This window comes from Rhinolophus ferrumequinum, chromosome 25 (genome assembly GCF_004115265.2).
Source record: "Rhinolophus ferrumequinum isolate MPI-CBG mRhiFer1 chromosome 25, mRhiFer1_v1.p, whole genome shotgun sequence".
Classification (NCBI taxonomy): Eukaryota; Metazoa; Chordata; class Mammalia; order Chiroptera; family Rhinolophidae; genus Rhinolophus; species Rhinolophus ferrumequinum.
Genome location: NC_046308.1, coordinates 5,797,607 through 5,812,040, shown reverse-complemented (window position 1 = coordinate 5,812,040; position 14,434 = coordinate 5,797,607). Strand labels below are relative to the sequence as shown.

The 14,434-nt window shown below is 47.4% G+C and overlaps 1 protein-coding gene across 5 annotated transcripts in view; it reads right to left on the bottom strand.

The window, feature by feature from the left end:
* The window catches only part of CAMKK2 (calcium/calmodulin dependent protein kinase kinase 2), a 45,926-nt gene that overhangs the window by 11,541 nt on the left and 19,951 nt on the right, over nt 1-14,434 (bottom strand). For all 5 annotated transcript variants that reach the window (XM_033097399.1, XM_033097402.1, XM_033097403.1 and 2 more), the window contains exons 5-11: nt 13,869-13,920; nt 12,022-12,155; nt 9,735-9,771; nt 4,374-4,395; nt 4,180-4,268; nt 2,844-3,043; nt 2,204-2,257 (exon numbers count right to left, since the gene is read on the bottom strand). In XM_033097399.1, coding sequence (XP_032953290.1) covers nt 2,204-2,257; nt 2,844-3,043; nt 4,180-4,268; nt 4,374-4,395; nt 9,735-9,771; nt 12,022-12,155; nt 13,869-13,920 — 588 coding nt within the window. The remainder of the gene's footprint in view (nt 1-2,203; nt 2,258-2,843; nt 3,044-4,179; nt 4,269-4,373; nt 4,396-9,734; nt 9,772-12,021; nt 12,156-13,868; nt 13,921-14,434) is intronic.

Genomic DNA, 14,434 nt, shown 5'->3' with positions numbered 1-14,434 from the left:
AGGGAGCAGTTCTCCTCCCCCACAATGTTTTAGAAGGACCAGGAATGTCCTTCTAGAAGGGCTAGAGCCCTTTCCACCACATGATGGCTTTCCTCAGCAGCTGTGATTTAATTTGCCTAGTTATACAAAAGCAAACACTCTTCTTTACCCACCTGCCAGGTGAACAATAATAATAGCTAGAACAATACAAAAGATGGCACAGCTAGGGTTTCTAGGCGGGCACTCCCGCCCGTTCTCAGGATTTTTTTTTTGCTTTCCCGTTCCCGAATCCGGAGATATAAACTGGTTTCTGTTCTCCACGATGAATCTTTTCCACAAAGTGACGGCCGTTACTACCAACCACCTGGGTTCAAGGAGCCAATTTTCCCGATTTCCTGACCAACTTTCCTCGGGATTCGGGAACGGGAAAGTGAAAAAAATTCCGGAGAACGGGCAGGAATTCTCGGCTGGAAACCTTAGTCACAGCAACAGAGATTTACGAGGGCTTAGCCTGGGCCAGGCCCTGTACTGAGGTTTCTCGTGACCAACGTTTCATTGGCTGTTCCCTCTACCTGGAGTTCTTCCCATCAACATCTGCCTGGCTTGTTTTCTCCCATCATTCAGGTGTCTATCAAAGCTCACCTTCTCAGGGGGGCCTTCCTGAGCTCCTGTCTAAAACAGACATGCCCCACCCACCGCCACTGCCACGTGACTTCTCATCATAGCACCTCTCCCTGCTATTATATTGCATGCGTATTTGTTTAGTGTTTAACTCCCGCACTGGAACGTCAGCTCCAAGAGGGCCAGGATTTTTATCTGTCTTGCTCACTGCAGACTCTCCAGTACCCAGACACATCCCAGTGCCTGGGAATCAAGAGGGGGGCTCAATAATTACCTGGGGAATTAATGAGTGCTTGAATTATTTCTGTCAATCTTCTCAGAACCCTTAAGAATAAGTATTATTCTCATTTTACAGCAAAGAAAAACAAGAGCTGAGAGAGGTGATGTGTCCCAGAATGTACAAACTTGGGATTTAAGCCTCGCCTGGGCTGAATCGGCAGCCCATTTCATGTACCACCTCCTGGGTGACAAATCAATGCTCTCACCCAGCGTAGGGCCTCAACCAGGAAGAGCTCAGGTATTGTGTAGGAAAAAGAAACCTTTATGCGGGGTGCTTAGAAGGCTGGGAAAAATCTCAGAAAGTGACCTGGCCCAGTCTTGTCCAAGGAAAATTATTTCATTAAGAGCAGTAACTTGAGCTAGAAGTTTACATTACACAAGTATAGCCATTTGACAGAACTCATTAAATGGTACACTTAAGATCTGTCTGTACATTTTATTATATGTCAATTTCACCACAAAAGGAAAAAAAGAGAACCACAAACAAACAGTGAGCTTTAGCTAATGATTGCACTCTGAAGCATTTGGAAGAAGTATAGAGATGTTGGTAAGTTCCTCTGAAATGTGTAAAAAAATAAGATTGAGGATGGACAGGCATGTGATAAAGCAAGTACAATAAAATGTTTATGGTAGAATCCAGGTAGCAGCGGCATGGGTGTTTACTGTACAACCCTTTTATTTTGCTATGTGATTGAAAATTTTCTAATCGAATCTTGGGGGGAGAAGATTACAAACTCCTTTACGTCCTCACAGGACCAGTTTCTTAAGCTTTCCTCAACAGGAACACAACCTCATGAAAAGGAAAACTCCACACTTTTACTGCTCATAGTTAATCTGAACTTTAGAGTTAAAAAGAGAAGGCCCTAAATATCAGTAACATAAAAACAACAAAAGAATGATATAAAAAAAAAAGACAAACCAGCACACCCTATATCAATAAAGCTAAATGGATATTAGCTTCTAGGGACACTGTTGAGAAAAATATCAAAGCAGTGTCAGGCTCAGGAGGAAAGAGTGCAATTATTGCTTAGTGATGTCTGTCTTGGGTTTAGGAGTAGGCAAATGTGACACGTTTGCTGTCCTTGCTCTGTCAACTATTTCTAACTTCTAGAGCTTCTGCTAATCCTTCTGTTTTAACAGATGCAACTATCATACACAGATATGCACATTTGGGAAGGCATCCTTTTTCATATTCAGATCTAACTGTGGAAATAAAATTATGTAACTTTTAATGAATAAGTGCTATCTCCCCTGCAAAGGTAACTATTATTCCCAGGGGGCCACCCAGCCACACTCAGGAAGCAGGACACCCTCACCCTGTTACCTGGCCAAACACAAAGCAGTACAGCGTAACTCCCATGGCCCAGACATCCAAGGCCTGCAAGAAAAAAAAGAGCTTCGTGTGAGGGCACAAGGGGCGGTGAAGGGTGACTACTTGCTTTTGCCTGTCTAGCATCCAATCCTCCAGCTTGCCTTTGGGGAACTACCTCTCCTTGACTCTCAGTCCATGGAGCTAATCCTGCCCCTAGCTTCTGGGTCAGCACGTACCCCATGCCTGACCAAGGAGAGTACCATTTCTCCCAGCCACAGTGATTGGTTCAAAAATGGGCACATGACCCATGCTGGGCCAATCAGAGCCAATCCCAGGATTTTTGCTAGAGCTCTTCAGGAAGAGGAATGGTCTCTCTACTGAGGTTGGTAAAATGATAGAAAATAGACTGGAGCTGAAGAGACCAAGCCACCAGGGGAGGAAATCAATTCACGAGAACAGACCTAAGAGATGAAGAGACAGATTCCTATCTGAATCTCTGTAGCTCGCCAATCCCGAAGCCAAATATATCCCACTCATCTACATGATTTAATGGATTCACTGTTTAAGCCAGTCTGAGTTGAATTTTTGCACTTACAACTGAGAGGACCCTAACACAGGAAGTACTCAGCATCTCAGGCAGGTCCAAACCTACCTTCCCAGAGAAGATTTTCCGGGTTTCTGAGAGCGACTCGGGCGCCATGAAGGCGGGTGTGCCCACAGTGTTAGAGAGGAGTGCATCGCTGCCCTTGAACTCGTTGCTCACGCCAAAATCGGCAATCTTGATGTGCCCATCTTCTCCGACCAGCAGGTTGGAAGGTTTGATGTCCCGGTGGATGATCTTCTGGTAGTGTACTAGGGACGGGGTAAACACAGGATGGGAGAGAGGGGGCAGAAAAACCACGTGAGGAGCTCCAGGTGGCCCACACTGCCCGAGACACAGGCAGGGACCCCTCTATTCTCCCACGGCCCCAGGCCCTTCCCAGCCTCCCCCTCCCAGCCCTGCTGGACACCCACAGCTCTGAAAGATAAGGGGGAAAGAGTGTCTTTAAGGACATTCTCCGCCCTCCAACATGAGGAGTGAAACACAAAGTGCCAATAGTGATTAGGAACCGCCTGCTACGGTCTAAGTCACCGGTGACCGAGCATGGAGCGTTTTTGTGGAGCTTGTCTCTTGGCTGGAAGCCTTAGGACTTGTGGAAATCAAACATATTTTCATTTACCAATGCCAACACTCAACCTGTTCACCAAACCAATAATGACAGAGCAGTCGATTTGAAGTGTGGACCACAAAACAGGACTGGGGACTTGGCTAACTATCAGCCCATGAGAGGGCAGTCCTGCGGTCTGGCAGCTCCCACTGCATTTCTGTGGTGGTGACGAGGAGGAGGAGGAGGATGACGGGGGAGGAGAGGATGACATGGGTGATAGAAGCAGCAGCTCCCTGAGGCGAGTGCCTGGTCTGGGGCCTAGCCCTGGAAGTGCTTCCCATTTACCCCATTTAAGTCACCCAACATTCCTATGGGACAGGTGAGGGTAAGAGTCAAAATGTTTAACCACCAGAAGCAGAAAGGATACGTGGTGTGTACTGGCTGATTTCAGGCCTGGTGAGAGACACTTTAGTACCATTTTAGAGAGGAGAAAACTACGGTTCCAGGAGAGTAACAGTATCCCCGTCCCAGGGCTGTTGGGAATAAGGGACGATGCAGGTAGAGCCCCTAACAGTGCCTGGTACACACAGAAAGTGCTGGGTAAACAGTCCTTACTGCCATTGCTCTTCATTTTCCTGTGTGGCAGAAGGAAGGTTCCTGTTGCCGGGGCGTGGACACAGAGGGCTCTCTGCAGCTGCTCGTGACTGCCTCTCAGACGATTCTGTTTCCCACCCACCTCCTTATGCTCCAAAAGTGAAATAAGAAACTTCCCACTTTCCACCCACTACCTGGGAACGACAACCACTGCTGGGAGAGACTCCTTCCCCAGACCCCACTTACAGTACTCAATGCCTTTGATCAGATCCTGGAAGTAGAAACGGGCCTGATCTTCGGAGAGCGGTTTCAGGGTGGGCACTTCCATCACAGGCCTGAAAGGTTGACACACGCATGAGAAGCAAACCAGCACCACCTTGCTCCGCTTTGTAGCCCAAGAAGCACCAGGCATCACACCCACCGGGCATGGGGATACTCACCCCTGGTTGACCAGTTCAAACACTGTAGGGAAGAGAAGGGGTGAATTGTTACACTGGGTAATTGGAAATCCATCTCCCTCCCCATTGTCCCCAACTCCCAAACTAATATTGGACTGGAGAGAGGAACAGTCTACCAAACCAAAGCCGCTCTAAGTCCTGCTGTTCTAAGTTCCCATCAGGAGGCTAGGGGTCAGAGATTTCTGATGTTCCTGCGACCCCAACCTGTCTGGACTTCTAGTCCTCACAACAGCCAGAGAAAACAAAGCAGGGAGACAGGACACAGGTGGGGACAGCTCATGGGCCCCTCTCATTTCTCCACTCATACCTCCTCAGGGTTCCAGGGATATGACGGATGCTAAACTATGGCAGGTGTAAGGGGACACAACCCAAACTCAGGCACAAAGAAGTAGCCCTAAGGGTCTTCAGAACCCTAGGAAAGTTCCGATTCAAGAAACAGCCTGAGCAGGTTTCAACAATCCCTCCCTAGTTCTCCAAGTTGCCAGGCTGTGTCAGGCTACAGATCAAGAACGGTTCAATAATATTTTTCTAACTCCTCAACACTCTGTGGTCTGCTGGCCCTCGGAGCCTTTCCCGACTCTCCATCAATCCAAAGCAAGACTTGGAGCTAGGAGTGGGGCTAAGGATTTCCCCACCAGCTCAAAGGCCAGCTCCTCCTGTTCCTCCTAAACACAGCTCTTCCTGACTCCCAGTCACACATGACACACAAATGCCTCCTACCACGTCAGCTTCCTCCCAGCCCTGTGCATACAACGGACAACCACCCTCACCGCATACTAGATCAAGTGTTCAGGAAACACAAGTGTTTTGGTGGTTGAGTTTTTTTGTTTGTTTTGGAGTGCTTTTTTTTGCATTTTAAAAAATGGAGGTGACTTTTTCAAAATATAAAATGTCACTACTCTAAAGTATAGAGTTCAGTGGTTTTTAGTATTCACAATGTTGTAGAATCATCACTTCTGCCTAGTATATACCTAGGAGTAGAACTGCTGAGTCATATGGCATGGTCATTTTAATTTTGTTCTGCTTGGACAAACATACTATGAGGCTGCACATTTTCATCACCCAAAATTAAACCTTGTGCCCATCAGCAGTCATTTCCTATCTCCCCACGACCCCCCAGCCCCTGGCAACTACTAATCTTTCTGTCTCTACGGATTTGCCTAGTCTGGACATTTCATATATACGGAGCCAGACAATATGTGACCTTTTGTGACTGGCTTTTTCACTCAGTGTATTGTTTTCAAGGTTCATCCACATTGTAGCATGTATCAGTACTTCTTTCATTGTTATGGCTGAATTAGGCCACATTTTGTTCATCCACTCATCCACTCATCAGTTGATGGACATCTGGGTTGTTTCCACCTATTGTGAACAATGCTGCTGTGAACCATTTATGTATAGTTATGTTTTCAATTCTTTTTTTTTTCTTTTTTTTTTTTTTTCTTTTTTAAGATTTTACTGGGGAAGAGGAACAGGACTTTATTGGGGAACAGTGTGTACTTCCAGGACTTTTTTTTTTTTTCCAAGTCAAGTTATTGTCCTTTCAGTCTTAGTTGTGGAGGGTACAGCTCAGCTCCAGGTCCAGTTGCCATTGCTAGTTGCAGGGGGCGCAACCCACCATCCCTTGTGGGAGTCAAACCAGCAACCCTGTGGTTGAGAGGACTCGCTCCAACCAACTGAGCCATTTGGGAGCTCAGCTCAAGGTGCCGTGTTCAATTTTAGTTGCAGGGGGCGTTGCCCACCATCCCTTGCGGGAGTGGAGGAATTGAACTGGCAACCTTGTGGTTGAGAGCCCACTGGCCCATGTGGGAATCGGAGTCCAACCAACTGAGCCATTTGGGAGCTCAGCTCAAGGTGCCGTGTTCAATTTTAGTTGCAGGGGGCGTTGCCCACCATCCCTTGCGGGAGTGGAGGAATTGAACTGGCAACCTTGTGGTTGAGAGCCCACCGGCCCATGTGGGAATCGAACCGGCAGCCTTCGGAATTAAGAGCATGGAGCTCTAACCGCCTGAGCCACCGGGCCAGCCCGTTTTCAATTCTTTTGAGTACATATGTAGGAGTGGAATTGCTGGGTCATGTGGCATAGCTATTAGATTGAGGCAAAAGTAATTGCGGTTTTAAATGCTAAAAATTGCAAAAACCACAATTACTTTTGCACGAACCTAACATTTTAATTTTGTTCTGCTTGGACAAACATACTCGTAACTAGGAATAAGAAGCTGTACTTTGGAAAGTGAATAGCACGGTAGATTTTTGACATCCAGGAGAGAATGACTTTGGAGTTATTCTGGAATCATCTACCCACACTGCAGTAAGTGTATGGAAGAAACCAAAGGGTTTATCAAAGGTCTCCAAGGGCTGAGGTTGCCAAAGGGAAAGAGCCAGCTCCTCAGACAAAAGAAAGGCTTACGGGTTCTAATCAGAAAAGGAAGTTGACTGCCCAGGGCTCCTCCCTGCCTTCAGATTCATCAACCAGCACTGGGCAAACCTGCCATAGGGCAGATCCACGATGGCTTCAGGCTGCGGCTAAAAGCAAACTAAGGCTTTCACAGGAGCGCTGGGCCCTCAGCTCTGGCCTATCACACCTTGGGTACGTAAGTGTCAGCTTTCAAGAGCTGCTTCGTGAATTTCTGCGCCTCTCTCCCACCCACCCAAGCACCATAAGTCAGTTGACATGGAGGAAGCTGGCCTGCTGAAACAGGTCTATTTTCAGTCACTAACAGAATAACCACGCTTGGGACTGAGCAGCGAGTGGGACGTTTTTAACCTCTAGAAGTACTGATCGTGTTCTCCACCCTTTGATGGTCAGATCTGCAGCGGTAGGACCTTTGCTGATACCTGCTATGGGCCTCGCGTGCTACCCTGGAAAAATTCCCCAAACCACCAGAATCAAATACTAAAGGTCAGCATGGCTCCTTGTCACACTGGCACCTCAAGAGGTGAAATACTCTGTCCAGGAAGCTGCCTGGTTCAGACTTACAAAACTCCTCTTTAGAACTTGGGTCATGTTCTTTTTGTACTCACTGGACTCCTCTGCTCAGACCCTCCAATGGCTCCCTTCTCGCCCAGAGTTAATTACAAGGCAAGGTCTCACAATGGTATAAAATGTCTTCTGCCATCTGGTCCCCACTATCCTGCACAAATGTCACCTCAGTGAGACATCTCAAGGAGCCAGTCCCCAACCCAGACTCCTGGCTCCCCTGTCCCTGCTCAGGTTTGCTTTTCTCCATGGCATTGACAGTTTTGGCGCAATGCATAAAGCTTACATCCTGTGTGTCAGTCTGTCCTCACTAGAGCAATCAACTACCTCAAGGGCAGGGAGTTTTGAGTTTTTTTCCCTAAGGAACCTGGAACAGGGTCTGACAAACTATAATGTTTGTTGAATGAACAAACAACCTCCTTAGAAACAGCCCAAAGCTATGCAGGGTCAGGTCTGGGGTCCTAAGTGGGCGCATTAGGCTGGAGATGCCATTCTGAGTCAAAAACTATCTGTTGTTACATTTTGTGATTTCTGCTGTATTTCCCCAGACTTCACTCATTTGCCTACAATGTTCATAATCTGGCCGTATCTATTTACCATGTAAACTATTATTTGTTTGGTATTTTTCTTTAAATTGACTCCATTTTTAAATTCTTAGCCTTATCCTGTGTAATGATATCCATGAAATCATGCTTGTAGTGTGCTGGTTATAGTTGTTCTTATATAATGGTAAATTAAATCTAAAAATTGTTTTAAATGTCTGTCATGTGCCACCTAAAATCATCTCATATATTTAAAGTGGTGACGGTACCACATTTGGAGAAATACCGCAATTCTGTAATGTTTACATTTTTATGTTTCCTTCATAATTTTTTTGAAGTTAACATATCTGATGTTATTTACTGTGTAGCTTCTAAATTGTTTGTCGAGGAAGGTTTTAAAATTTGAATACGGAATTCACACTAGATGCTCTCAGGGAACCGGTGTAAACTTCTACTTTACTTTTGGACTGTTCAGCAAAAAAATACAGAGCAATGGAGGGGTGGGTGGCTAGACAGATCAAGCAAATGACAAGAAGATACTAATCTGAACCTGGGTGGTAGGGATACAGGTATTCATTCCACTTTTCTTTCAACTTTTCTGTAGGCTTAACGTTTTTCATAATAAAAACCCGGGGGACAAATGGAAAGTAAAATGTCCTAAGCAACAACAGTATCCTTGGAAACGAACCATAGCAATGACTTTAGGGGAAGGTGAACTCGGAGCTCTATTTTCAAGCCACGTGGATGACTTTACGATCCGTCACTCCTTATGCAGCAAAGGATCGTCCCTGTGCTCATTCAGGAGATTCTGGATTCCAGGCTGGACTTGGCCATGCCACCTCCCTCATCTCTTTGATCCCCCTCCTGGCTGCCATCTGTGCCTGTGCAAAATGCACAGACTCATCCGAATGCCCACCCAAGTCAGACATTACGAGGACGTGTGACCAGTCAATCACTCATTCCTGGGCCCAGCAGTCTGTTGTGCAGTTTTGAATCAGTCCTGCCCTCCCTTCCTTCATCAGCACTTATGCTGAGATCTGACTGAGGGCTGCCCCATGTCCTCACCATTTTTTTAAAATGAGGTCTCTGAGGACATGCCCGAGTCCTTGCATTTCCGTGTGCGGTGCCCAGACCCTTTGATGGTCCCTCAGGGCTCCAAATGCCCCACCATGGCCTCCCAGACCTTCCATCCTCCTCTCTGGTTTACTCTGCCTGACCCAGCCACATTTTTCTCAAACACACTAAGCTCCGACCAGCCTCAGGACTTTTATGCCTGCCATTCCCTCTGCGTGAAATACTCTTCCGTGGATGTTACAGGATTGTGTCCTTGACATTCAGGTGCTGAATGGTCACCTCCTATCAGAAGTGGTCCCTCCATCCCTCTCTCTCACATCACCCTACTTAACCCTCCTCAGAGCATCTATCTGAAGTTACCTGGTTTATTTAGTTGTTGACTGTGTGTCCTCCCCAACTAGACTGTCAGCTTTACAAGAGCAGGGCCTCATCGTTCATACTGATCACTGCATCCTTAGGGCCTAGAAAAGTGCCCAGCACAGAACACGTGCTCAATGCATATCGGCAAATGAATGACTAGGACATCCAGATAAAGGAAGTCCCAGCGAGAACTCCCTTCCACCTCCTGCTTCGAATCAGGGGTGCAGCCTTCTGTGGGCTCACTGTGGGGCCTAGCTAGAGCAGGAAAGAAGAAGCTGTCCTAGGTGGGAGATGCCAGGGGGCGGGGCTGCCTCGAGAGGACCCCTGGGCTCTGGCAGGCACAGCTGCCTGAACGAGGATGGCAGAAGGCAAGGGCTTGAGTCTTACCCATGTACAGATGGTCCTCAGTGGGGTCATCCAGAACCTGTTGGCACAGCCACGCGGAACAGGCCGGAGACAAGGAGCAGGGAGAGAAAAGGGAGAGAAAAGACATGAGCGGACAGGAAGCAGCAGCCACACGACTGCGTTGGCTACCGGGAGGGCTGTGCTTTCCACTGTTTTTCCTAGTTAAGATGCAGAGCACCGGAAAAAACCCTGTGTGTGCGATCCAAATGGCCATCTGGAAAAGCAGCACCTTCTAGCCCAACCCGCAAGGGTCCAAAACACTCAGAAAGGAGGTTACAAAAGGGAAGGGGAAAATTCCTCTCTGGGAAATGTCTCAGCTTGAATAAAAATCCCACCTGTCGCCTAGGAGAAAACAACTGGTCCACACGGTGAAAATTCAAATCCTGTCCCCATCCCACCGCCACCACCAGCAGGAAATGATGTCTCCTGGCCTGGAACTGCCACAGCACTTCCTCTCTCTGGCTTTCTTCTCTCATGACCCTCCTGCTTCCATCTTAACACTATTTCTATCTTTCTCCTTCTCTCCAAAGGGCAGGCACCAGGCTGTATCCACGTCAGTTGCTTCCGTGGTGCCCTGTACAGGCTGAGGCACACAGTAGGAGCTCAGAAAATGTCTGATGAGCAAGAGGGCTGGTAAACAACTTCATTGGGTGGAGAAGCCACATGTCACAGGGCAGCGGGGAAAAGGGAGACCGTGCCAGAACTGAGAGCCACTCGCTAACCAGCGCCCTCGGGCTTCCTCTAAGGTACCCATTCAAGCATCTGTGAGTTAAGACAGTGATGACCTGCAGCCACATCTCCCCTCTGGGAAGAAACAAAGGCAGGCTCCTTGGCTAGACTGGTCCTCCCGCCTCTTCCCGCATCACATGCACCTTCCCCAGCCATCCAAAGGCCACAGGACAAGAGCCCTGAGAAAGGGCTGCATCCTAGGCAGAGGCCTGGAGCAGCCAAGCTGGAGCCCTAAGCCTTGCCCTGTGCCAGGGCCTGGTACACCTACAGTTCTGCACCTGATGGGCCCCAGGTAGTATGGCTGCTAAGCCTCCCACCTACCAAAGGCAGGGATGTACCCCCCAAAAAGAGGCCCCCAGGCCTTTACACATACTATTCCTTCCCATGATGCCCTTCCCCATCTCCCCCATCCGGGAACAACCAGACTATCTCAAACATCACTTCCCCTGAGAAGCCCTTCCCAGCTCCTTCAGGCTGAGCTGGCTGCTCCCACTTCACACTCCTAGAGCACTCTGAACATGTGTCCATAAAGTCCTTTATCACACAGGGGTTTTTACAAGTCCTAGTCATCTAGACCGGAGGTGTTCCAAATACGGGCCCGGGGCTTCGGGGAGTCCCTAAGATGCTTTCAGGGTCCACGAGGTCAAAACTATTTTCACTCTAAAACTAAGACAATATTTGCCTTTTTCACTCGCATTCTCTATTAGTGTGGTTTTCCAGAAACCACAATGACATGTGATGTCACAACAGGTTGAATGCAGGAGCAGATATAACAATCCAGCCATCTTCTATTAAGCCAGATATTAATGACAAAACTTTGCAAAAATGTAAAACTACGCCACTCTTCTCACTACATCTTTTGTTTCAGAAAAGTTATTTTTCATCAAAAGATATCAAATTTCATAAAAAGATATCACTTATGCTAACATAAACATTATTGTTTTAAATGCACTAATAATTTTTAGATTTCTCCATTTTAAATTATAAAGTGACAAATATTAGTAAACGTAACCCACATAAGCTCTTTGGGGTCTTCAATAAATTTTAAGAGCATAAATGAGTCCTGAAACCAGAAAGTATAAGAACTGATGATCAAGAGTGGTGGTTGGCAAACCATAGCATACAGACCAGATCCAGCCCTTCAGCTGTTTTTGTAAATAAAGTTTTATCAGAACACTGTCACACTCATTTGTTTACATGTGTATGGCTGCTTTTGTGCTACAACTACACGTGTGCATTAAAAAGAAAACCAGCTCCAAAGAGACAGTAATGGGGGAAGGGCAAGCCTCGGTAACCCACTGAGACTCAATTCCTTCATCTGTAAAATAGGAGTGATAAATAGTCTGAGGGAGGGGAGAGGATTAGTGAAATAACAGGAGTGAAGGAGCCTGGAGCAATTAACCACCACTCAGTCCTGCAGTCAGCTGTCTGATGCCATGTGCTTCTCCCTGGAAACCAGTGCTGTGTGGCGGTTGGGTAATAACAGCCAGAGCCCGCCCACCATCAGCCTCCCTCCCCCCTCCAGGTCCCCCTACCTCACCTCCACCAACTTCACCACGTTGGGGTGGTCCAGCTTCTTGAGGATGGCGATTTCCTGGTACACCTGCTCAATGGGGCCCCTGGGCTGGATGCAGCCTCCTGGGGCTGGCCGGGTGCCTCGGGGTGGGGGGCGACCTAAAGGAGACACAAACCATCTCAGGGTCAGGGTAAAGAGACTTTCCCCTGCAGAGGGCCGGAGTGGCTGATGTCTCCAGGGGCTTTACACAGCCTTCCCATCCGTCTCGTCTGCGCTGAAAATCAGTGAGGCTGGAACCACAGTCCCCTTGCTCAGCCTTCTGTTAACCCCCTCCTTCCCATCCTATGCCCCAGGTCACAGTGAGTCAGGAGGTCACCAAGGGGAAAAGAAGTCGGGTCTGACTTGGCAATCTCAACATCTCAGCGTTAGCCCACCACTTCTCCTCTCTGGGGATCAGTTTTCCCACTCCATAAGATGGACGGACACATTACTCCCTTCTCCTTAACTCATGGATATAGCAGAGATATAAGATGAAGTCAGAAATAGAAATAGCTGCCTAAACGAGGAGGGAAGTGACAAGTGTAGTAATAACAGAGGAGCTAAACATCACGGTATCATTTCATCGCCTGGTTGGGAAAAGGAGGGAAGGAGTGGTTTAAGCACGCAAAATCCTCCTGTCTTCTGAGGAAGTCAGAAGTAGATGCCCAACATTGACCAATCAAGAAATAATGGCACAAGGTATCTATCTTGGCGTTCAGCTGCGCAGGATACACCAGGGTCCTGGGGACAGGATGTGGTTTACATTTTTTTCTTATCCACTTTCTCTTTTTTGGCCCCCAGCAATGCCGGCAGGGAGCTTCGCTGGAGCAGCCTCCGATCTGGTCCCCAGCAGGGCTATCATTTGGTCATGGCTGTAATTACCAGCTCCGAAAAGAGTGAAAAGTGGGGGCTGCCTGGAGGGAGTGGGAGGAGTACAGTGAGAACAGGTAGTTCTCCATTGTAAGCCCTCCTGTTCTCTGACTGCTTTTTTAGGTAGATGTAATTCAAATACCTCATGCTATTTGTTTTAAATTCATCATTTTGAAATGTAGATATAATACAGTGGTTTTTAGTACATTCACAAGGTTATGCAACCATCACCACTTTCTTATCCAGAACATTTTCATGTCCTTCCCTATCCCCCCAAAAAGCCCCATACCTATTAGCATACCTTCCCCCGTTCCTCTCACCTCCAGCCCCTGGAAACCACTAATCTGCTCTCTGTCTCTATGGATTTATGATTCTGGACATTTCCTATAAGTAGAATCATATAACATGTGACTTTTTGTGTCTGGCTTCCATCATTTAGCATCATGATTTCAAGGTTCATCCATGTTGTAGCATCTGTCAGTGCTTCATTCCTTTTTAATGGCTGAATAATATTCCACTGGATGGACAGAGCAGCTTTCGTTTATCCATTCATCCACTGATGGACACTTGGGCTGTTTCCATCTTTTGGCTATTATGAATAATGCTGCTATGAGCATTTGTGTATAAGCTTTAGTGAGAACATGCTTTCAATTCTCTTAGGTATACATACCTAGGAGGAGAATTGTTAAATCACATGATAACTCCATATTTAACTTTTTGAGGCATTGTCAAACTGTTTTTTTTTCCAATAGCTTGTTTGACTTGAAACTATAATACTTTAAGAAATATTCTTTTTAATGAAAATGAATTAAAAAAACCTCAGTAGGAGGCCCAGCACTGTCTTTGGGGTATCTAGCCAGGCAGGGCATTCTCTGCAGGGGACACCATTCAGTGGCATCTTCTCTGCCTTGCCCCAACCCCTGTATCTAAGAACAAGGTCCCACCTGGCTCATCAAACTTACGTGGAAAACCCGCCTGTCGGATCAACTTCTTTTTGGACAGCACCTTCATCGCCTGTGGGAGAGAAGATCCCACAGCCCTGTTAAAGCAGGCAGGAGGGAGGAGGGAGAGTTCCTGCCACTCCTAGACCTGCCCAAGCTCCTGACCCCTGGCAGTTTTAGGACAGTGCAATGAACGCCTCGTCACCAGAGGGGGTCAGGCAACCACTTGCTGCTTGGAGGCTGGACTTATGGAGTCCCTCCAGCTCTGATGGTCCAGGTCAGCTCTCCCAGCTGGGAGAACACAAGCCTTGAAACTCACTGCCACTGAATCAAGACACGAGTAGGGTGGGGGGGGGGGTGAGGGGATTGGAGGGCAGTCGGTGACCACAGGATGGCCACGGGGTTTGAAAATTAGTCTGGGGAACGTAATTTAGTGGTTACCAGAGGGTAAGGGGGTTAGGTGGTGGGAGATGAGGGTAAGAGGGATCAAATATATGGTGATGGAAGGGGAACTGACTCTGGGTGGTGAACACACAATGTAATTTATGGATGATGTGATACAGAGTTGCACACCTGAAATCTATGTA